This window comes from Geospiza fortis, unplaced genomic scaffold (assembly GCF_000277835.1).
Source record: "Geospiza fortis unplaced genomic scaffold, GeoFor_1.0 scaffold43, whole genome shotgun sequence".
NCBI classification, from domain to species: domain Eukaryota; kingdom Metazoa; phylum Chordata; class Aves; order Passeriformes; family Thraupidae; genus Geospiza; species Geospiza fortis.
The window spans coordinates 1,536,704-1,559,071 of NW_005054431.1; the positions used below are offsets into that span (position 1 = coordinate 1,536,704).

The 22,368-nt window shown below is 40.4% G+C and overlaps 1 protein-coding gene across 1 annotated transcript in view; it reads left to right on the forward strand.

Moving 5' to 3' along the window:
- The window catches only part of SSBP2 (single stranded DNA binding protein 2), a 122,131-nt gene that overhangs the window by 58,880 nt on the left and 40,883 nt on the right, over positions 1-22,368 (forward strand). Inside the window, exon 5 of the mRNA XM_014309463.2 lies at positions 19,142-19,231. Coding sequence (XP_014164938.1) covers positions 19,142-19,231 — 90 coding nt within the window. The remainder of the gene's footprint in view (positions 1-19,141; positions 19,232-22,368) is intronic.

The window sequence follows — 22,368 nt, forward strand, 5'->3', positions numbered from 1 at the left end:
AAAAAAAGCTTTAATTTTGCTTTAAATCTACAGGACTTGAGCAAGATTTTTGCCATTTTGAATTAATCTTCATCAGTGTTTGGGCAAAACATACTGGACACTGTTCAGGTTCTAAAGATTTTGACCTTGGTGCAGCAAATAAATGAAATAAATATAAGCATTGAGGTCCAGACATGAATCAGGGTAGTGTGTGCATTTGAAAGTCCTGGAAAATTAGCCAAAAGCTGACACCAACACTCAGGTCCTTCTTAATTTTTTGAGACTTTCTGATTTTAATTTTTTGATTTTCAGTTACTTGGTGTTTTCAGTCTTCTGTGTGTCTTGCCATTCATTATCATATTTGTCTAGAGATTTTATACCTTTGCATATTAGCAAACTCATAGTTTATATATACTTCTTACCATTACTTAATAATTTAGTTTAAAAATTAGGCTGGTTTTAGTTGTGCTGAGTGGAGGACATGCTCAGTGTAATATGACAAAGATTTTATCTCTGCTAATAAGGGAAATATGGGTTCTGGTATAATTTGGATTTAAAAAAATGCAGTATACCTTTGGGATAGACTGGTTTCCATGACAACATTTTCTTTTGTATTTTTTTAGGCTAGAAATGATGGGCAGAAGCTGATTTATTCAGCAGTGATTAGGTCAGTCTTTGGTTTTGGTTAATTAAACAATGCCAGAATACCCAGAATTACTTCTCTTGCGGCCTCCACGTAACCTGGCTGCAGCAGAGAAATAGATTGGAAGGGCCCAATCCTAAAGGGAATTGACTAAATATTGGCAATAGCTTTACAATGATCATTGTTCATCAAGGAAACAAATGGATAATCTTTCTTTTTCCAGTTCTGTGCTCCTCTAATCAATCTTTCCAATGCAACAGTCAAGTTCAAGGTGCTTTGAGTGCTGTGGGTGCCTTGAAGCACTGTGAGCCTGGGCTTTTACTTTTCAATATCCTAATGACCCAGACTTATTTGTAATCTTTGGCCTTCTAATTTTTTTTTAATCTTTGCTAATATGCTGTAAATTGTTGTCGTATCCTGTGCACACAGACACACTATTGCAAAAACAGAAGGTCCCACAATGAGTTCTCCCAAATCCTCCTGACTCTGTTGATTTATTTCTCCCCATGGTTCTGAAATTTCTGATGTTGTTAATGAGGTTCCCATATATAACATAATGACATTAAGTTTTTTCTTTATAGCTGTAAAATAAATTAAATACAATGATGCAAGTGACCTTGTTTGATGAGAGGAGGATGCTAATTTTCTAAATAATTTCAGAGGTGGATAACTGATTTGCCATATTTCATAAGAACATTTCCACCTGCTTTAGTTTTGTTAGAAATCTATAATTTCTACAGCTGCAGAAAATGTTCACCACCTATGACTCTGCAGACTGTCACTGTGCAAGGTTTCTTGTGTGAAATCCAATTTTTTGGGGTGTATCCCTTCTCATTATGAAGGTTCTTCAGATGTTGTCACAGGTTGTAAGATTTCGGTTTCTTTTCATTTTTTAATCCAGTCATGGAGGATGTGAATTGCAGACATAGTTTTAATATCGCTTCTTCAGATGAAAAAACAAAGAACACCTTTTAGATTTAATAGATTTTCATTGATTTTTGTACTTTTCCCATACAGCCATTAGTACAGCCCCTTGGCAGAATGTGATAATGTTTTAGCATCAGATGAGACTCTGACTTCAGTTATTTGTCAGACATTTATGTGCTCTCAAATAGTTCTGCAGCCTTTGAGAAATCCAAAAAGTAGGTGATAATTAAAAGCTTATTTTAAAAAATCATCTAAAAATAATATAATGTTTTATACTTTTGTTTTTAGGACTTGCTTTGTATAACTTCACATTCATACCTGTTCAGTTAAAGACTTAAACATGTCTTCAAACAATGAATTAGGTTTCATTATGAAGAAGAGGCACTATTGATAATTTAATAATCATGGGCATGTTTATACTTTCCTTTGTATTTCACATTCCCAGGGAATTTTTGCCTTCTTCTCTTTGGAATTGGAGAAGAACTTATTATTTCATGTTCTTTTCAAGCCTATAAAACTTCATACCTTCATAATACTTTCCTGAAAAAACATTTTTATTTACCAGCTTTCTTTCCTCTGTGTTTAGATCCTCAGAACACATCATACCATTAAATTGGAACTTTGCTCAGTAGGATTCTTCTTAAAAATGGATTGATTAGTATTTAATTATTCAAGTTTTGAGCCCTGGTCATCTTGGTGTCTTCTAAGTTTGAAGTGAGTGGAGTTTCAGTTAGTTCCTTCAAAAAAGAAATATTGAAATAAGAGAGTCTTTAGGAAGCAACATGAAGAATATTCTTTATCAAAGAGCCTCACTTTGTTTTTGAGCTTGGCTTCACAGACTTCTGAGCTGTATGACCAGCCCTAGAATGTCTTTGTGAGGCCAACAAATATATCTATTTGATATATTTCTGTTCCAAGTGTGGTGGAAAACCATCTCTTTTCAAAACTCTGCTTGGATTGTGCCTATTACCCAAGGAAGTTCTTTGGGGACTGTTTATTTTATGAATATTTGCCACAATTTTACTCTTCTGCATCAGATGACAGCTATTCATGTAGAATTTACTGTTTTTTCTTTTATTTAAGGTGTTACAATGTATTTAATTGGAAATACCTTTTGAAACTAGTAGGAGTCTTGTACAGTGCTTAATTCCTTTTAAAGTGTGTTTATTGTAAATTGAATATTGAACAAAATGAATACAAGATCTTGCTAACTGAGATGAGTTAATGCACTATGCACAGACTGAAATATAGATAATTCCATTTGGGCATCACAGAAAGCTGTTTTACTGTGGCGGCAGTAAAAATTAAATGTGACTCTAGCTGCTACTCCCAGAAGAAGAGAAGTAGAACCTTCTTCTGGATGTGGTGATCAACCAGAGGCAAGTGTGGGTAAAACCCTACCTTGTCTTTCTATCTTTTCATCATAATCCTTGAGGTTTATCCTTTAATCCCCTCAAATGAGGCTACTTCCAAGTTTCTGGAACAAAAAAAGAAATCTGGAGATGCCTCAGTGGGAGGTGTTGCATCTTCTAATGCCAACCAAGACCCTCGTGTGGTCCCTAATTTTGCAGAGAGCGCTTCAGGGCCAGCAGTGCCCACAGCTGGGCATGGCCACGGGGGTCAGGGGTGCAACTGGAGGGGCTTTTCATGGGGCCCTTCCATTCCTCCCACCAACACAGCAAATGTGTGAAACAAATGCGTTCTTTAAAGCTCTTCTCCAGACCTCATTGTGAGAGGGAGTCTCTGAAATGGGTTTGGAACCACTGCAGGCAGGAGCTGCTGCTGGTGCCCCTGGGGCTCTGTCACAGGCTGGTTGACATCTGTGAAAAACAAAGGAGAAGGTTGCACCAGGAGACAAACCAAGAAATTGGTTTGGACCTTGGACCTTTCTAAAATCATCCCTCAAAACTCTTCATTTCAGTCACTCACTGCAGTGAAAAGGATCAGATGTTCCCTGTCCTCAGTTTTGTCTGACCTCAGTACCTGCTTGTAAGTCATAAATTAAATAATTTTGGAGTAAGAAGTTCTTCTTCCAACATAACTTAATTTTGAATGAAATTGACATAAATCTCATTAAGTGAGATTTAGCTGGGACAGATGCAAGCCCTGTAGATGGCTGTAAGTGCACTCTCGTCCCTTAAATTCTGGGAAGGTTTTAACAATTCAACTTGCTCCATTTCTTGAGAAGAACTTTATCCTAGGGGTTTATTTCCGTCTTTGCTACCAGGCAGTAAAAAGAGTCCAGCTGTACTTATTTTATATTTACTCCACCTCTCTCCTCCGGTGTAAGCTAGCAATACTGTAATTACAGGGCTTTTGTTTTTCTCCCTGCTGAATAAAACTAATCATTTCTGTTAGTGATACAGGTATTTTTTTCTGTGGTATCTGTGATCCCGGGGATTTCTTTGTAAGAGAAGCAAGTGATGTCCCACCCTTAATGTTTCCTTTCCTGCTGCTGAGGGAAGAGGAAGGAGTTGACAGTTTACACACAAGGTCTCCTCAGTCCCCAGAGAAGTTATATCCTGCTTGGTCTGGAGTTTTTTTGCCCCTCCAAGTACAGAATGCTGATTTCTATTGAGATACTCCTCATTGTTATTACTCCACCAAAGAAATTGTTATTTATTTAAATATATAATGGATGTGCAAGATTGTAGGAAACTGTTAGGAACCATTAAATAACAAGGTGACTTTTCAGGGAAGCTTCATTTACTCTTTTTGAAAGTCTGTATCAAGAAAGGCTTTAGTTTTACTTCTATGAGAGTTTCCTCCCCTTCCTTATTTAGTTAATTATTTAAATTTTGGATAGCCAGTACTATGAAGCTGAAAGTTGGTATGGTTCCAGTGCCTCAAAGTGCTAGATTAACTTCAAAGCAGCCCTGTACAATGCCTTTATTACCTGTAAATATTAAAATTTCTGTTTCAGTGGTATTATTTGAAGTCTTAACTTCAATAAGACTTGCAGCAGTGAAGCACAATGACAGTTTGTCAGAACTGAGATGTCTTACTTCTGGAAATTCAGTTCAGGAGGGTTTTGCTGTATCATGTGGCTCTGAACTGGGGACTTAGTGCTACATAAATGCTGTGCTTATGCCTCCTAAACGAGTCAAAGTGGTGCAGAACAGGTGGGTTTCTCCCCCAGGAAAAGTATGAGGACAAAATGAACCTCATTTTAAACAAGGGTTAAAATATTTTCTGAGCTCTGATGAAGTCATTGTTCAGTGTTTTCTCTCTTCTGAAGCTAAAATGGTGCACTCAGAAATTCCGAACTCTGAAACTGCCAGCTCTGGAGTTCAGAATATACAATGGGAATGAAAAATTTCTATCTTTAGGCTTGGTGTGGGAGGCATTCTTTGAATATTCGTATCTTAATTTCAAAGACGTTGAATACCGTCAAGATAAACAGATTTCTGTGCCCAGCACTTTGGGGATCTCCAGGTGAAAGGAAGCTTGCTCTTCATATGGATATTAAGTGACAGTGTCAGTATGATAGACCAAAAATGAAAAACCTTACTGAATTACAAATGGATATGAAGCAGTTATGATTTTTTTTTTAAAGCCTACTGGAGCAATTCTCTGAACAAAAAGCATGACAGGGCATGTGAAATGAAAGATAATATAAGGATATGAGACTAATTACTGCTTCATTATTTGAAAGTCCTTTCTTTCCAGGGAGGGAACAAACCCCTAGAATAAAGTTTTCTTGTTGTCTTTGTCCTCACCTTTTAGAATACTTACATTTTATCTGTATCTAAGGATGCAGTGTGTGTGTTTTGGGCTGGGGCTGGCAGGCTCAGAGCATCACCTGCAGGCTAGATAAAGGACTGTGCCCAGGGAAATGCCAAAGTTTAAAAATTCCTGTGCTACTTAAAAACCCTTTTTTATCTCAGGGTGATCTTTAGTCCCTTTTGCAGTGTTTGCAACATGTTATCAGAAAAAAGTCTCCCAAATAAATCAAACTAAAGGTTTAGTGCCTTCATTTCTAAATGTAATGTTCATTGCCTTCTAAATGAAGGAAAAAGTGGTTGTTGAGTGGTAGGGCAACAATTTGGGAGGTTGTGTGAAGGTTAGATTTTGTTGTCGCTTAGCTGCAACTGATAAGAAAAACTGTGGGTAAACGTTCTGTGAGTTTGCAGTTTGGCCTGGTCTTGGGACAATGTGCTGGTATCAGGAGCCGCAGATGCAGAGGGGCTGTGCTGGGAGGAGATGGGAACTGTTGCATGTTTGGCACGTGATTAACGACAGGCTCTGTGAGGAGTGTGAAAAAACATGCTCAAACAGATATATTTGTGCTCAAATTTAGAGCATGTAACATTTTCAATGTGGCAAACAATTCAAAAAACCATAATCTCTTCTTTTTAGGGGGAATTTTGGTTCATTTAGCATTAATTCCTTGCAGAGTTATCCTGCTTTTCTGTGGAATTAACACGAGGTGAAATTTAACCTTTCGCTAACATTTAGTTTCAGGGAGGAAGAGATGTGGAAGGTTTTGTGCACATGTGTACTTTTTATTTTGCTGTGAGTGATGTATTGTTTTTGTCCAAGAGTTGTGTTGTGCAGGTCTCCAGCTTAGGTAGGGTCCCCATGACAAAACCTGGCTGGTAGTGCTGGCCTCTGCCCAGCTCATCCTCCTGCTTCCTGGAGAATTCCTCTTTAATAATTTAAACTTGTTTTGTTGTTCACAACACTCCCTAGGTATGTTCAGAACCGTGGCCAAAGGCTGCTAGTCCTGGCTGGAAATAATATCTGTGCTTCTTAAATGGGTAAACAAATTAAAAAGAAATATTTGGGGTTCTTTTATTTTCTTTTTTTTTTTTTTTTCCCCATTTTTTGGCCTTTTAGGTGTTGTTCATGGGCATAGGTAACGTGGTGTTCGTCCGCAGTGAGGAACAAAGGAATTCAATCCACATGGGTTAAATCACACATTCTGGTTGCTTCTAAACATGGTTTTGTGTGGCTTCTCTTTAGAAAACAGGATCCTGTAATTAAATCCTGAGGCTCCACATGCCCCGTGTCATGGTGGCTTCTTGGTGCATCTCGATTTCCTCTTAGCACAAAAATCCAAGTGTCTCAGCTCCTGGTGGAAAGGGAACATCCAGTGTCAGACACACTCTCAAGTGTCTCAGTGTGATAAGGAAATGGTCCTTTTTTACCAAATAAGCACAATAAAACGCCTGATGTATTGTAACACGAGGAAGAGGATGTGTAAAGGTAAAATTGTATCAGTTACACTTTTAGTTATTTTGTTTTCTACACTATTAGGTCTTGTCTGAAATTAAAACTCTCTGATTGGCACATAAAATAATTCTATGAGCCATAGTTTTGGTACAGAAGATGTTACAGAGTACAGAAGCTGGAGAAACTGTGGCAGGAAATCCTTCTGTTCTCATTAGTTTTATCTTTTTGTGCCTGTGGCAGAGACAGGGTACCAGGTGGGGCACTTTTATTCCCCATTCGTTTTGGCCAGTAAAACTCAAAAATCTGCTTTGTTTTTCCAGGCTCCCATTAAGTCTTAGCAACTAAAGTAAATGAAAAGAGGTAAAAAGTACTGGTGGATCGAGGAATTGGGAGGAGCCTAAAGAAGGCAAGAAAACAAGATATTTGTTAGCCAGGAAAGAAGAGGGAGTAAGAACAGGATAAGCCAAAGCAAAAAAGTAGATTTTCCAAGTGCTGCAGCAGTCTCTGTTGGTCATGCTGGGGTGGTCAAAAAAGCTCATGCTGAATAGCTCTAAACTCAGTTATTTTGTTTGTCTGGTGCACCTTTGCTGGGAAGGTTTGCTCCTGTGAAGGTTGAAAACAGGTGCAAAACTTCCCTCCTCTGTATTTTTTTAAATTTCAGATGGTCCTCACTTACCTTTTTGCAGAGTTGGAAAAGAGTTAAAATTACTTACTATAACTTCATTTAAAAAAAACAAACCATGCCAAGAATTAATTGAGGTAACTACAGTCCAAAGTACCTAATACCGATGAACTACGTTGAAAACTTGATGACACAAGTCTTAATATTGACACAAAAACATTTACATTCTGATCACTGAAGAAGCTGCTGCATCTTTAAAATAGTGCTGAATGTTAATAACACGGCAGGGCCAGTCGCTAAGCTCCCATGAATCTGGCGTTGGATATTTTGTTTATTTTTTGGCCTCTGGATATTTCCCAGATTGAGAAATCCTCAGCCTAAAGAACTCCCAAAACAAACCGAACAATAAAAGCCCAGATTTGGGGTTTTATGAAACAGCCTCTTAAATTCAGAACAATAAAGCAAAATGAAGAGAGTAAGCACATGGAAAACACTCCTTACAAGGAGCTGTTTTATCTGCTGGCATGTTCTCCCAGAGGAAGTGATGAAATCGTGGCTGATTTTGGGTGGTTTGAGCGCAGGATGGACGAGGCACAGGCAGTGAGGTGGTGCCTCAGGGCAGCTGACCTGGTATTCCTGGTCCATCCAGAGATGGAATTCAGCTTTAATCCCGGAGCTGTTCAGCCCCTGGTTGCTCACGTAGGGCTGTTCTTTATATTAATGTGCTTCTCCTTTATTCAGGAAGTGTCTAATGGCGTTGGGGGGAGGGGAAACTCATTAGCTTCCTTCCTGAGTAATATAATTTTTATTTCCTGTTGTAGCAGCAGCCTCAGCCAAGAGCAACAGCCTAAAAAGTGCATGGGGGAGGGTTGCCTGTGCAAAACATTCCCATCTCTGGAGTGAAACGCTGGTTACAAGGATTCTGAGACCCGTGGGCAGTTTTAAGATGCCCTTTTCAGTCAGATTCTGAACTTTCTGCCCTTTCTTCTTTAATTGTGGGGATGGAGCTGACTCAGAACTACACTAATGGGAACATTTACATTTACCTTCCCCATCCTCCTGTCCTCCTGAGACCCCCAAGGTCACCCCAAAAGCCTTCTCCCAGCTGCAGGTGTCAGTGAGACCTGTTGGGCCTGGCCAGGTTTGGGATTTTGGGGATGCCCCAAGTCTCCCTGCAGGTACCACACATATTTCTCTTCGTGTCCCAACCATGGTACAGCTTAAATTGGAAAACACCAAGCAGCCTTTCCTTGCCTCCTGCAATTTTGCCTTGGTACTGTATTGCAGCAAAAACTCTTTCTATTTTATTTTAAAACCTTGTTTCCTGCTTCAAAATAACCAATACACTCAAAACTTGAGTGCTTGAGGAGCACCACAGTAATGGCCACTGGTAGAGTTGAGGGTTGTTTGGGATGAGAAGGATTTAACAATTACACTGAGAAAAGTAATAAAACACTGTTTGGGTTTTTTGATGTTTTTTTTACAGTGCTTTATCGAGTGTGCCTTTGTCATGCTAAAAATGCACACACTGTCCTGGGGATAAAGAAGGATTTTAAAAATAATTGAAAAACCTGTACAAGTTCATTCCTGTGGCTGATAACAGTTTGTGATTGTGTTACCTTAGCCTGAGAAGTAAAAAAATTCTTTCCAACCTTCATATTGTGTATATTTAAACTCAGATATTTGTCACCTTTTCACACATTGTATAGTGTTCTAGGGTGGTTTTCAGTCTGAAAATTACAAGTTGTTTCATGCAGTTTGCTCTAGCTAGGCTTTCACCAATCTGAAGTAGTTGTGCTAAATGTGAATTTTGCTGTGTGTACAATTGACAAAGTGTGCTGCAAACACAAGTTCATACAGGAATAGCAACAAACTGGGGCCACTAAGGGAAAAATAACCCCTTGATTGTCCTTATTCTATACAAACTTTGCAGCTTTCTCTTGGATTTTCAGGCTGGAGTGGTAACATTTTAATTATACAGCAGATGAAATAGACCTGGGCAGGAATGAAATACTCCAGACATTTAAATAGGTACCAAGTTGAGTGCATAGAAAGTAAGAACAGCCTCTGATGTGTATGATCTTGATTCGTAAAATATCCATGCAAATGGTAATCACAAGGAATGACAAAAAAGGATGTTCTCTGGAAAACAGACTCTGGAAAGTCCCTTCTATGGAGTGGTGCTTGCAGGGAAAATCAAAAGTGTTTTCAGTTCATTTCACATGAAGCTGGAGGCACAAGGGACATCAAGCATACAGGTGAGCAGCTCTAAGTTAATTGCAGGAGAGAAACTTCACCATCCCAGGAATCTGCAGTCCCTTTCATCAGCACTTGCTCTGTGCAGGCTATTAGGGTAGATGAGGCAGTTAAATGAAGTACTACAATTATCCACTGTTACCTGACACTTAAGTTTTGTCAGCTTTTGTAGGAAACATTAATATCCCTCCCCTGGGACCCTCTGCCTGCAGAAACCTGCTTATTTTTTGTGTGTGATGGGCTGCAGTCCCTGGAGAGTGAAAAGGCTGGAGTTGTTTAGAGAGATAGGAAGGCTTAGAAATGGAAGTGAAGAAGAGGAAATGGTGGAATGGAGGAGCTTCAGAGTTCTGTGCCTTGGCTGCCGTTTAGAGCAATCCCAATAAAAGCCACATTTTCCTCCTCCTGGAAAATGTCTCTGTTGTAGTTTAGTATGGGGAGAATGCTTCAAATTGACTTCAGTTCTCATTTTCTCTTGTTTCCAGCCTGTATATTACATAGTTCTCATTCTGCTATGTTTTAACCTGGAGCTTAAATTTAATTCCAAAGACATTGTGGGCCGAGGGCTGTTCAGGTGGCACATGGGTGACTGCTGCTCTCCTGTAGATAATTCTTTTAAATAACAGAGCTAAACTGGATATATCTATCCTTTTCCTTCTGTAAAGCCTCTCTGTGTTAACTGAGGAGGAAGCCAGTTTTTTATATATAGTGAAATATGGATTATTGCAACCACTAAGTGCTCACATTAATCTCTGGTGTTTTAGGCCATCTTGGACACAGTGCTGAGGTGAAGGTGACCCTGACAGGTCTGCACTCACAGACTCAGTCAGGGACCTTGGGAAAACAGGCTTGCTGTTGTTTTGGATCACTGTAATGTGACCTGATTTATTTATATAAACAAGGGGGTTTATACCTGCTTTGCTTTTAACGGTTCCTTCACTGCAAAATCTGCATTTTTAGTGAAGATACATATACACATAATTCTCCTTTAAACCCAGTCTGTTTCTATATGCAATCTGTGCATGTATAAAACTGTTTATGAAGACAATTTTTCATACCATATTCCTGGGTTTAGCTGATCTTTTTTTTTTTTTTAATGAAGTGCAATGAAGAATTACATGGTGAAGCAGAAGTTTCAGCAATCATTCTTGCATCAGCTGAATTTTGAATCTCATCCCTTGTATAACATAATGTATTTAAAAATACACTGTCAGTTGCTGTTTTCTGTGTGGGTGACCCAGTAGTCCATGGACCAGCCAGGTGGAATAGCTGTGCATGGATCACCATCCCTTCAGTGGCTGTGTGGGCACCACCTAAAAATCCGAATAATAATAAAGTAAGCAGAAGAATAAGATTTTAAAGGTGTGCTTAAGAGCTGTAGGAGGTAGTTAACCCTGAAAGATTCGAGCAGTCATTATCACTGCTATGGATTTTCACACCACGGGGTGTAAAATAATTGGTTCCCTGAGGAGGAGCCACCTGAGACAGGTTCACCTGCTCTGCTGTGTGACTTGGGCACCAGCGAGTTTGGTCATGTTTGGAGCCAAGGTTTTTCCTGGCAGGGCTGCTTCTCCTTGCGCCAACCCTCACCAGCCCTAGGCTGTGTGCTGGGCACTCACAGGCTTGGTTTTCTTGGATCAAATTCCCAAAGAAAGGGAATTAAGGTTGGTTTTAGTTTTTTTGTTGTTGTTTTTTTCGGTTTTTTTCCCCCCACCGAAAGGACATCCAAAAACCACGTCCTTGGAACCCTGCTCTGCCTCTGCTGTCTGTGGAGGAGGGATGGATGGATGGATGGATGGATGGATGGATGGATGGATGGATGGATGGATGGATGGATGGAGGGATGGATGGATGGAAATTCCTTGAATTTTGGTACTCCCTAGGGTGGGCTGGGGGGCTTTTGTTGCTCATTGACTCCTGCCTATAACTCCTTTATAGCAAATAATCACCAGCAGGAAAATGTGAGGTCTTCATAAGCACAGTGCCTAATTCTGGTTTAGCACTTAGAGGTGTTAACTCTCTGCTCAACAAGTTACATTTATCCAAAGATAGATATTCAGCTAACATGAGAAAAATGAGATACTTCAGAGGCTAGCTTTCCATGAGTTTTAAATTTGTCCTATTTTTCTTCAAATGAACATGTCCTTCTTAGGGAATTAAGTATTTATTCATCAGCACCTGCGCACACAAGAAATACCACTGGTTTTAAAGCAATGAAATTGAGGCTAGAGACTCTGAAGTGTGCATTGTGTTATGTGTTATGTGCCACTAATTCCATTGATAATGGAGCTAATGTTCAAATAAAACCCCCAAATGGATGCTTTAGTAAGATTTGTTTATGAAAATGGGCTGTCAGAATTACAGTGTTGTGAAGTCACATGTTTTCACATTTTAGGACATAATTTATGGAGCACACTCTTGGAAAGTAGAGATGTATCCATGGTTGGTATCTTAGTAAATGGTTATTAAAGAGGAATTTCATGAGATGAAGGTCCAGACAAGAACATGCAAATGAAAAATTATTTTTCAGGCTCTGGAGAAGCAGAGAAACATTTTCATCATGAAGTAAATCTTGCAGTTCAGGTCCCTCTGAAGTAAAATTTATCTCTTTGTGCATATGGCTTTTCCAGTCGGCTACATATGGCGACTAAAATCCATTTTGAATTGTGAGGGAATTACTGAGGGGTTTTTGGTGTCTTTTCCTTTCTGAAGTTGTGCATATATTGCCAGCATTGCTGAATCACTCCCAGGCGACCTGAGGATAACCCCAAACCAGGCTACTTTGCATTTCATAATCAAATTTTAGTCTTTCAGCTCACAGCATATTTGTTCATTTGTTTCATAACTTGGAAAGGACAGAGAGATACAGAAAAACTTTCATCTTAATAATCACTATATTCCTAAAATGGAAAAGCACTTGACTTGTGTGGAGTGCTGGGCCATAAGAACTGGGATACAATACTCTGGCAATCTTAAAATCTTTGGAAAATAAAGTGGGCTTAACAATTAGATTAATTAAATGATTAAAAGACACTGTGCCAACCACTTAATTGCTAGGGGAAGTCGGGGTATGAGATAGTCTTGTCATACTAGTCCAATTAGCACAATTGTACCAACCATGAATTATCTGTAGAGCAAGGAAAAAAATGGAAGAGTGTGTTGGGGAAGAAGGAGGGAAGGATGAGCAGCGATCATCCTCTTTGTGCAGCATGGCGTGTCTTGAGCACAGGGAATATCTGGAATTTAAAAATCCAGCTGGAGACAGAACGTGTGGGGGCTGAGGCGTTCCCTGAGTGAGGAGGAGCATGTTCCTGGGGCAGGCAGGGGTCAGAGCCTGCTCTGCAGTGGCCCTTGCTGTGATCCTGGAGGGGAGCAGGAGCAGAGCAGCGCGGGGAGCGTGCGGAGGATTCTGCGGCTGCCGAGCAAAGCTGCCTCGGTCTCCAGGGAGTCTGGAGGAGGGGTGTAAGTGTCACTTCTGGAAAAGAAGTCATTTTGTTGAAATATCACTGCAACTCGGCTCCAGGCTTCAACAGCAGCAGCGTTTTGTGTCCTCAAGTGGCTTTTGTTGTTGGCAGCCAGGTGGTTCCTGCTGGGGCTGGCGGTGCTGCTGCAGCTCAGGAGGATCCTGGGCTGGGACCCTCGCCCTGCGCACAGACACACCTGTCTGGGCAGCACAGGCCTGGGAATCCACCTCAAAGGAGTGCCCTCACCCTCACAGAAAACAGGCTGAAAGCATTGCTTGGAGTATCATTTCTGAATCTTCATGAAGAACTTCACGGGCATGGGCTGCCCGGGGAGGTGTGGGGTCACTGGCCCTGGAGGGGTTTAACAGAGCCTGGATGTGGCACTCAGTGCCATGGTTTAGCTGATGAGGAGCTGCTGGGTCATAGCTGGGGCTTCATGGTCCTCCCAAAGGTCTTTGCCAACCTGGCTTGTTCTCTGATTCTGTGACTCTCCAGCTGGGGAAAGCTGGGTATTCTGCCTTTCAGGACAGGTCTGTTTTGGAAAAAAAAATAACCCAGGAGAATGGGCACAAATTCAAAAGAATGTCATAGGTTTATTTCCATATCTACAAAACAAATTACTCTTGCACCTTTTTGTCAGTGAACAGTCCGCTGATACCTATTCATAGTACTGATCTTATTAACTTCTGGGCAATAATGAAGGTTTTCTTTAAATACCTTTTCTTTATAAGCATAATGTTGAGAAAACCTTGGCTGGAAGTTATGTTCTAAATAATCCAAGAAGCAGCAGCTGAGAGACAAGATGAAAATGCTGTCTTTTAACAGGAATTTGAAGTCCTTTTATTCACTGATAACAAAGCTTTCCTCAAAATTAATTTATATTCCAACCCAGTAGCCAGTTTTTAGCACTGTAATGAAATTTTTCTGTCTCAGCTAAGCAGGATGAAATCCCCAGACTGGGCACTGGGATACAAACTGTGATCCCACTTCAGATATTTGCTGGAGTGAGGTGGGTTTGGGGCTGGAATTATTTCATGGGGAAGAAGGATGGGTGAAGTCTCAGAGGACACCTTCATCATCTTCATCATCATCATTATCAACAGATCTGCCCTTCCCTAAATGACCACATCCGCTGGTGCAACCCTTTTGGTGTTTCCAAGAAAAGGAATAAATGTGGTTTTTTCTTTCATGTGCATTGATGGCATCATTATTTTTATTATTCTTTATTATACTCATAAATAAGATGGAATGAAGAGAAATAAAATAGCAGAGTCCAGATGAAACCATAGGGAGCTGGGATTGGAGGAAAACTGAGAAGTTGTAAGGAATGACCTTCCACAATTACACTTCTCAGACTTGTGCAGTCATGTGAATGCCTTCCTGTTACACAACAGAAATTAAGCAGTTCAGACAAATATATATCAGTGGAGCTACGCCAGGGTTTAATTAGGTCTCATGATCCAGATCTTTCGAATTACCTGCCTCTTTCAGTGTGATGAATCCACCTTTTTTGGGCATGACCTTCCAATCTGCATTGAGTAAACCAAGGCTGCTCAGTCTGGGGGTTTTGGCTTCTTGGTGTGCAGCCACATGTTCAAAGGCTTTGTAAAAGGCACAGAGACTTATTTAAAGTATTTGAAATTTTATTTATTTTGTTGTTCAGAGTGATGAGTAGTTTTATGTTCCATCTTGGAGAAAACAAGGAGGTTGCTAGTGGTTAATCAATGTAGTTCCTTTAATACTTTTTATTTTGTGATGGGTGCAAATAGGGAAGGTCTGTTACAGGAACCAGCTGGTGTCTTAGAAAGATTTGGTAAATTACAAATTGAAGTGTTTATGAAAGGAAATTCTGTATTTTTTAATGGTACTGGCTGCAGTATGCCTGGTACTTCAAAGCTATCAATGACCAGAAATTAAACATGTGGTAAATATGACTGGAAATAGTAATCATCCATCATTTGTCTTTCCAGAAAAAAAACCCAAAACCAACCTACAGCTACGTTTAAATTCCTTACTTCCCATAGTTTCCTAAGTTCATGTACCAGATATTTATCCCCTGCCCCCAGAAAAGAAAAGGAGAAAAGAAAATAAAATGAAACCCAGCAATTGTTTAAGTTTTGACATTTTCTGGTTTTCCTTCTGACTGTGCTGCTCTCACCAGGATTTCAAACGTGGTTGTGGTTTCCTGCATTGTTCTTCACATTCCACATTCCCTGTTCAATTTGTTTCATTAACCCAATACCAGTGTATATAAAAATATCCCGAGATGTTGATCCTTTCTGCTCTAGTTCAGCTGATTGTGTCTGTACCATCCATGGCAGAATATCTTTGTCCGGAGATGACGTGCTTTGGCTGCTTGTATGAATATATGAAAATATTGTGTTCCTAAATGATAAGAGTAGATTTAGGGCTGACGTGGAGGAGGGTGAGGGGATGAGGGAATTGAGTGTCTAACACTTTTATTTGTAGGGTCCAACTCCTCCCCTCCATCACCCAGTAGATTACATCATTTCCCATCAGTGAGACTTCTTAAAAACAGAACTCTCCCCTGAGTGGGCAAATTTAGTAACATGTGGTAAACTTAAGTTAAAAATAAGGAAGTTTTAGTGTAAGCAAAATACCTGAAATTCAGTGTCTTGGTTAAGGAAAGAGCCAGGTGAGGGTTTTTTTAAAGTCAAGTAATTTCTTTGTAGCATTTTTTGGTTTCAAGTGAAATTCTTTGTAAGCTTCCCTCATCAGGCACTTCTTGGGATGGCCTCAGAAAATGAGCATTGCAGGTTTATCTCTGGATTTTTATACTTCAGATACTGTACTAGTGGAATAGCTAAATGATTTTACTTTACATTTTATTTACTTTGGGATTTCTTTAGTATAAAATCCATCCTAAACCATAGGTAATTTTATTAGTTACTATAATAATCTATTTTTGCATTGCCAAGAGTAGCTTGGGTAGAGAAGGAATGACCATAATAACTTGCAGTCAAGTAGATAGATTTAATTAATAATTGTAAATTATTATAAATTCATTAGTATAAATTCATTATTTTAGCTACAAAAGCAAATACTGATTTCCATTTTTAAGGAGGTAAGCTACTGTACAAGGACTTTATACCATCTAAATTTTCTGATTTCATCTTTTTATGAAAAGCAGGGAAAGCAATTTGCAAATATTTAAAATGTCAAACTAATGGAAGTATAAATGATGAACAGCTTGTAAGGCATGCAAAAGGAGGCCATGGTTTGCTATGGGACTGTGGAAAAAGAATGAATAATTCATCAGGATGGAATAAATAAGAATATTTCCATGCAGCAGTTGCAGGTTTGTTTATTGATCTACCTGGTAGAAGTTCTTAAAAGAGTCATTATTTAGCACAAGCTAGAAAATGTAATATACCCAAAACACTGAAAATACTTTATTTCTGGCTTTGGGACTTCATTGCCCATCAGGGAAAAAAATCCCAAACAAAGATGAAAAAAAAAAGAAAACAAAAAACCAGTGCATTGCATAATGAAGGGTAGAAATGGAGGTTTCTGTGCCACCTGAGAGTGTAACTGCAGAATTCTTGGGGTTATGGCACTGCAGCTCTGCCCTGCTGCTGTGGCCACGCAGAGTCTGAGTCCTCCCTCCTCCTCTCACAGGGGCAGGGCAGGGGGCTTGCACAGGTGCTGTGACCTGGGAGGGCTATCAGGCACTGAAACTCCACTAAATCCACTAAAAACCCACTAAAAATCAAACCCAGCACATCGAGTCCCTCCCTGCCAGTTCCTGGTGATTCACCAGGAACGGGGCTGGGTTCCTCTGGTATCAGTGCCAGGGGAGATGCAGAAACAGGGGAAAAACCCCACCTCTCTGAGACAATTATGAACATGTTATTTTTAGGTCTATTCCTTACAATATAAAGCCTTTTTAGGCCACAAATGGCTAACAGTTATAACTTCAATCCTTTTCTCCCTTTGTTCTGGAATAGTCATTATTTCTCCCTTCCCCTGTATTTTTTTTTAACTAAATTTGCTGGGGGTTTTTAAAGAATAATCATAGTGGGAAAGAGCAGCAGGGTGCTGTATACCTGTGGGAGCTCTCCATCCCAAGGGGCTGTTCCCTCCCCTGTGACCCCAAGGACCTGGCAGGGGACACATCCCATGGCCAGTGGCACATGCCATGCCCAGTGAGGGCACTGGGGGACGATGGTGCTGTAATGAAGCCCAGCAGTGCCCCTTTAATGGGCTGCCCCTCCTTGGTCAGCCACTGCAGCTCAGGCTCTTTGGGGCATTTGGAGATGCTCAGGCTTTTAACATCATTGATTTTCTCCATCAGTGGTGCTGCTGTTGTCATCCTTCATCCAGAAAACCTGTACCTGTATTAGTGCATCCAACATGCTCCACTCAGACTGTGCCTCTCATGGGTTTATTGCACATTGATGCTTAAACAGATCATATTTCCTTTAAAAAATCCCAAACAGCAACAAACCAACAGCTTTTTTTTCCTGTTTTTCTTTGGAAATGAAAATGATACAAAAATAATTATTTGACATGAGTGGCAGTAGCTGGCAGAGCACCACATTTTTTGGCCACAGCATCTCTGGCTGCTTTGTGGTGGCCTCTCCCTGCATGATTTGTGGTTATAATTCCAAAGTATTTGCTGCATCCAGCTCACCTGGCTGGCTTTCCCTGTCAGCTGCAATTCTACAGTGTTTTAGTGCTGATCCTTGCATAGATAATACTTTATTAGATGATTTTTTCATGAATAAAAGCCTTGCACTCCTTTTGAAACCCAGCATCTTTTGCAGACTTTATATTTCAGATACATTCCATATTTCTGATACATTCCAGACTTTTCCCAAGAACATTCAGCTTGGATGCTAAATATGTTACTGCTAGTTGTTCAGAACTTTAATTCTAAAACACAGCTTAAGCCATGAAGAAATCTGTGGTGATTAACTGAATGTTTCCTTTCTGCTTGGTTGAAAAAGGTCATCTCTCCTTTTGTACCAGTCTTCAGATCTTTCCAGCATTATTCTTTCCTTTCCTAGGTATTGTGCCAAACACCTGGAAATGCAATTTCCAGATCTGCATCTTTAGGGTATCGACTGTGAGTGCACAATAAATAGAGTGATAATTTAATATCTGTGTGTTTTGCAGGGCAGGCTTTGGCAGGTCGTTAGTAACCTGCCAGTGGCTCTGGGAGCATTCTGTGTGCTCCAGTACTTTCACACAAGATTTTGAGCATTTATAGGTGATTCAGCCTCATGCCATACAGAAACACATTGTAGGAAGGAAGAATACTAGAAATTAAAAGTGATTGAGGTTCCAGCGCATGACAACAGAAACAGTTTGGCTTCTCTTTTCTGTGACAATCTCCTGCATGTAAATTGCCAGGAGCAATATTCTTTACTCGCTTATTCCAGCTGAAGGATTTGCAAAGGTACCTAATTTCATCCTCTGATTCACTCCTTAGAAATCCCTTTTTTCTTTTCCCTTCCAAAAACGTAACCTGAATTCTTCTAATTTGTCATGGTGGTTATTTTTGGGGTTGGTAAAATCTTGAGCATTACCAGCAGAATCATGAGCATCCCTTCTTGTACTGTTTATAACACAGCCCTGTTTTGAAGCTTGTTGTTGTTCTGGAAAAATATTACAGGCTGCTGAAATTATCTTTAAAGTGCTTAGAAATTGCTGATAAAATGCATAAATTACTTTCTTTATGCTCTGTATGTATCCTTGTGCATGTGTGAGACTGTTCATATGCATAAGACAAGAAGTATGCAACTTACATTCACATTGGTGCATGTAGAGACACTCAGATACAATATTTTTTAAAAGTCAGTCAAGCTTTGCCTAATTGGCCTGTGCAATCTCTGGCACCCTTCCTCTCAAAATACATTTGTTATTTCAACAGATCTTGGTACTTGTATAGACAAAAGGCTAAACAATTTTAATTTACCTTCAGATGAAACAATGGCATAATGACATATCTAGAGAATTACTTTCTGCACTTTGGTCAGGTTTGGGGTTTTTTTGGGGGGAGTTTAATGCCTACCATGCAATGACAAAGGTTTATTCTCCCTTTGTTCTTTTCAGAGTGCTGCAGCAGCTCCCAGCCCAGTGCTAGGAAACATTCCCCCAGGAGATGGCATGCCAGTAGGTCCAGTACCACCGGGGTTTTTTCAGGTATTCAGAAAAAAAATTATAATTACAGGAATTTCAGGATAGAAAATCCTCTGTAATACTGTTTGCAAGTCTGTAGAAAAGGTCCTGTTCTGAACTATGTCTCACTGTGTGGTGCAATATTTGAGAGTTTATTTTTGAAGAGAAGTGGACAGGTGGGAAGGAAGGGACCTGACTGATGAGTATTTAATTTATGAAGTAGTACAGCACAGAACAAGAAATGGTGCCAGGTTTTTAGCAGAGATCAAAAAATGCTTGAGTAGATATTAAAATAATTTCTTATGCTAATATACATAACATTCCACGGAGATTTTAAAGTCGGAACATTGTTGGTTGTGTTCAGCTGTGTGCTAAAGCCACGGACCAGATTCCTGAGCTTCTGTGGGAACCCAGCCCGGGCAATGCAGAACGTCCCACTGAGCATTGCCCTGCACCTTGAAAATCTCAACACCACTGCCTAGAAAAGTTAAGTCAGGGATTTAGACCATGTGCTGCTTCTGTTCAGGTCTGTCCTACGTGGAGCTGAACGCCCATTTAGCACTTTGGGCAGTAACAGCACAGCATATAATGCTGGGAGAAATGACATTTTAGTGCAAGCCCAGTGTGGTGTTTGTGACCTGAGGCTGCACTGCTCCCAGGCTGGACTTACATCTCCTCCTCACCAAAACTCAGTTGTTTCCCTCCACACTGGCAAACTGAGGCTTGATTTGTAACACATGAATGAAAAGACACTTGTGAAGTGGAAAATATCGGGCTGCTGCCAGTCTCAAAATTCTCAGGAGCTGGCAGAACTCATTAATTAATTTATTTCTGCTTTTAGTGCTTTGAGCAGCTGGTTAGGTAGGCTCTTTTGCACATAATTTTGGTCTTAATTTTTAGATTATATCAATATTTCACTTTTTTACTTCAGCCTCCCACTTCAGTTGTGATGTCAGAGGAATTAACTTTTTTTGTTATTGTCTATGATGACTACTAAGATGGGGAAGGGGCACAGATAGGACAAGTGTGTGAAGTACAGAGGAGAGAGTAACTATTTTAAAGGTTTTGCAGAAGGAGGATGTGGGAGTTATGTTTTTAGAAGTGTGAATAGACTTCTAGCCACTCCAGATCTTTGAAGATGTAAGAAAGACAATCTGATAGAAAGTTGAGTGCGGGTAAAGTCTCATTGTATGCCAGTGTCTGTCTTGAGTCTGACTTGAAGCCACAACATCATCCTGCTCTTTTTACGAGGCCCGAAAGTGAAAAGGAACATTTTCCAAGACATTATTAATTCTTGCTGTAGCTGTGTGCTTAAGAATGCTTACATTTGAAAATCAGGTGTGGTAGTGGGTGCGTTGATGTGTTTGGGAGCAGTCCCAGCAAGGGGAGCTAAGCCAAAATCCAGAGGGCTCCATCGCAGTGGGAGCCTGAGGTGTGTGAGGCTGTGAGTGCAGACAGCCCTGCTGCTGCTGCTGTGGGTGTTGGCAGGCAGCACTTGGTGCCAGGCTCTGAAACCTTCATCAGAGCTCAGCCTCACCAAGGTCAGCTCGCGCCGGGACAAGGAAATGTGCTGGCAGACCAAGCCTGCATGTGTGAAACTGGAAAATGGAGGGGCATCGTCTGCTGCTGTGAAAGGCAGGGGAAATCACAGGCAAGAAAGGGAAACTCATGGTGAAAACCTCCTTCCTTCCTTCATGGGTGCTGCTGTTCTGCTTCTCCATCCTCTCCTGCAATTCCTGTGATCCCGGTGTAAAACAGACCACAGAGAACAGGCTCATCTCTCTTGGTCTGAGAGCTGGCAACCCTCATTCTGTGGAGCTGAGACCTGGCCCTCACTCCCAGATTATGACAGCAAACAATTTGTTCACCAGAGTCGGTCCACATGGGCAGAGCAGGAGAGAGGTGCTTGTGTCTGTATTTGGTACACTGAGACTTTGCTCCACAAAGGCCTCGTAACATTTTAATTCCTTTAGCCCAAAATGTATCTGGAAGGTCACCCTGGAATGATAAGGCTGCCTGTTGTTGCTTTCAGGAGTTGTTTGGGTTGGGCTAAGCTGAAGCTGCTGACAGCCAGCACCTGCCAGCTCGGCTTGCGGAACTCAGGGGTCACAGATGATTTAAAGTAATTTCTTCCCTCTTGTAGTCATGTTTTGGGTGGGCACTGAGTACTCACAGGGATGTAAGCAAGGTGGGATCATTGCTGCTGCAGTGGGCTCTTGGCAGAGCAGGGCAATGTCACAGTCCAGGGGGGAAATGTGCTGGGGATGAAGAAACAACAACAAGAGTCGATTTAGGTTGGCACTGCTGACCTCTAACATGATTTTTGAGATATTTATTTTTTATAGAAAAAAATGAATATTTTTATTTTTTAAAAAATAATGCAGTCTGCTAGTGTAGCATGTGGAGGTAGAGAAGTACAGGAGAATTGTTTCTCAGACAGTATGTGGTAAAACTCTGTAAAATGAGGTTTTCTTATGCAGGTAGACCATTAGCACTGATGTTAATTAGCAACCTGTGGCACTTCATGCCTGCAGAGGTTCTGCAGCCAGCAGCTGAATTTGTCTTATATCTCTCTGTAGTTGTACTGTAATACTTCAGTTTAGTTGAGGGATGATGGTCACTGCAGTGCTGACTGTCCAGAAAAATGGCACAGTGGTGGGGTTGTACACAGCTATTGTCATCAAATAAATGAGGTTTTGGGATTTTGTTTGTAGGCTTTTTTCATTTTCAATAGAAATTGTTTGCAGTGTCAAAAGTGAAATTTGAAAAGTCAGTATTTATGTGGAGTTAGCATGTGCCTCAGTTTCTTCCACTGGTCTGCTTGTGTTTGAATGTAGCTTTAAGTTCATATACATACTTTTTGTCTTCTTCTTCTCTCAATTTGAGCAGCAGTGGGACTCTGGAAATAACTCTGTGTGAAACAGAAACTGAACCTGCTCTTGGTTCATTAGGAGCAACAATTGAATGTGTGGGGCGCAAGAGTTCTGCCATACAGGACTCTTTAACTCCAAATAGTATAACCCAAAAAGCTACTTTGGGCAATAGAAGTAATGAAACCATACTAGATTGCATAGAGGTGAGATGGATTTATTTATAGATGTTTGAAGTGCCCAACCAGTCCCAGCCTGAGTCTGGAAATAATTTTCCAATTTCCCCATTTT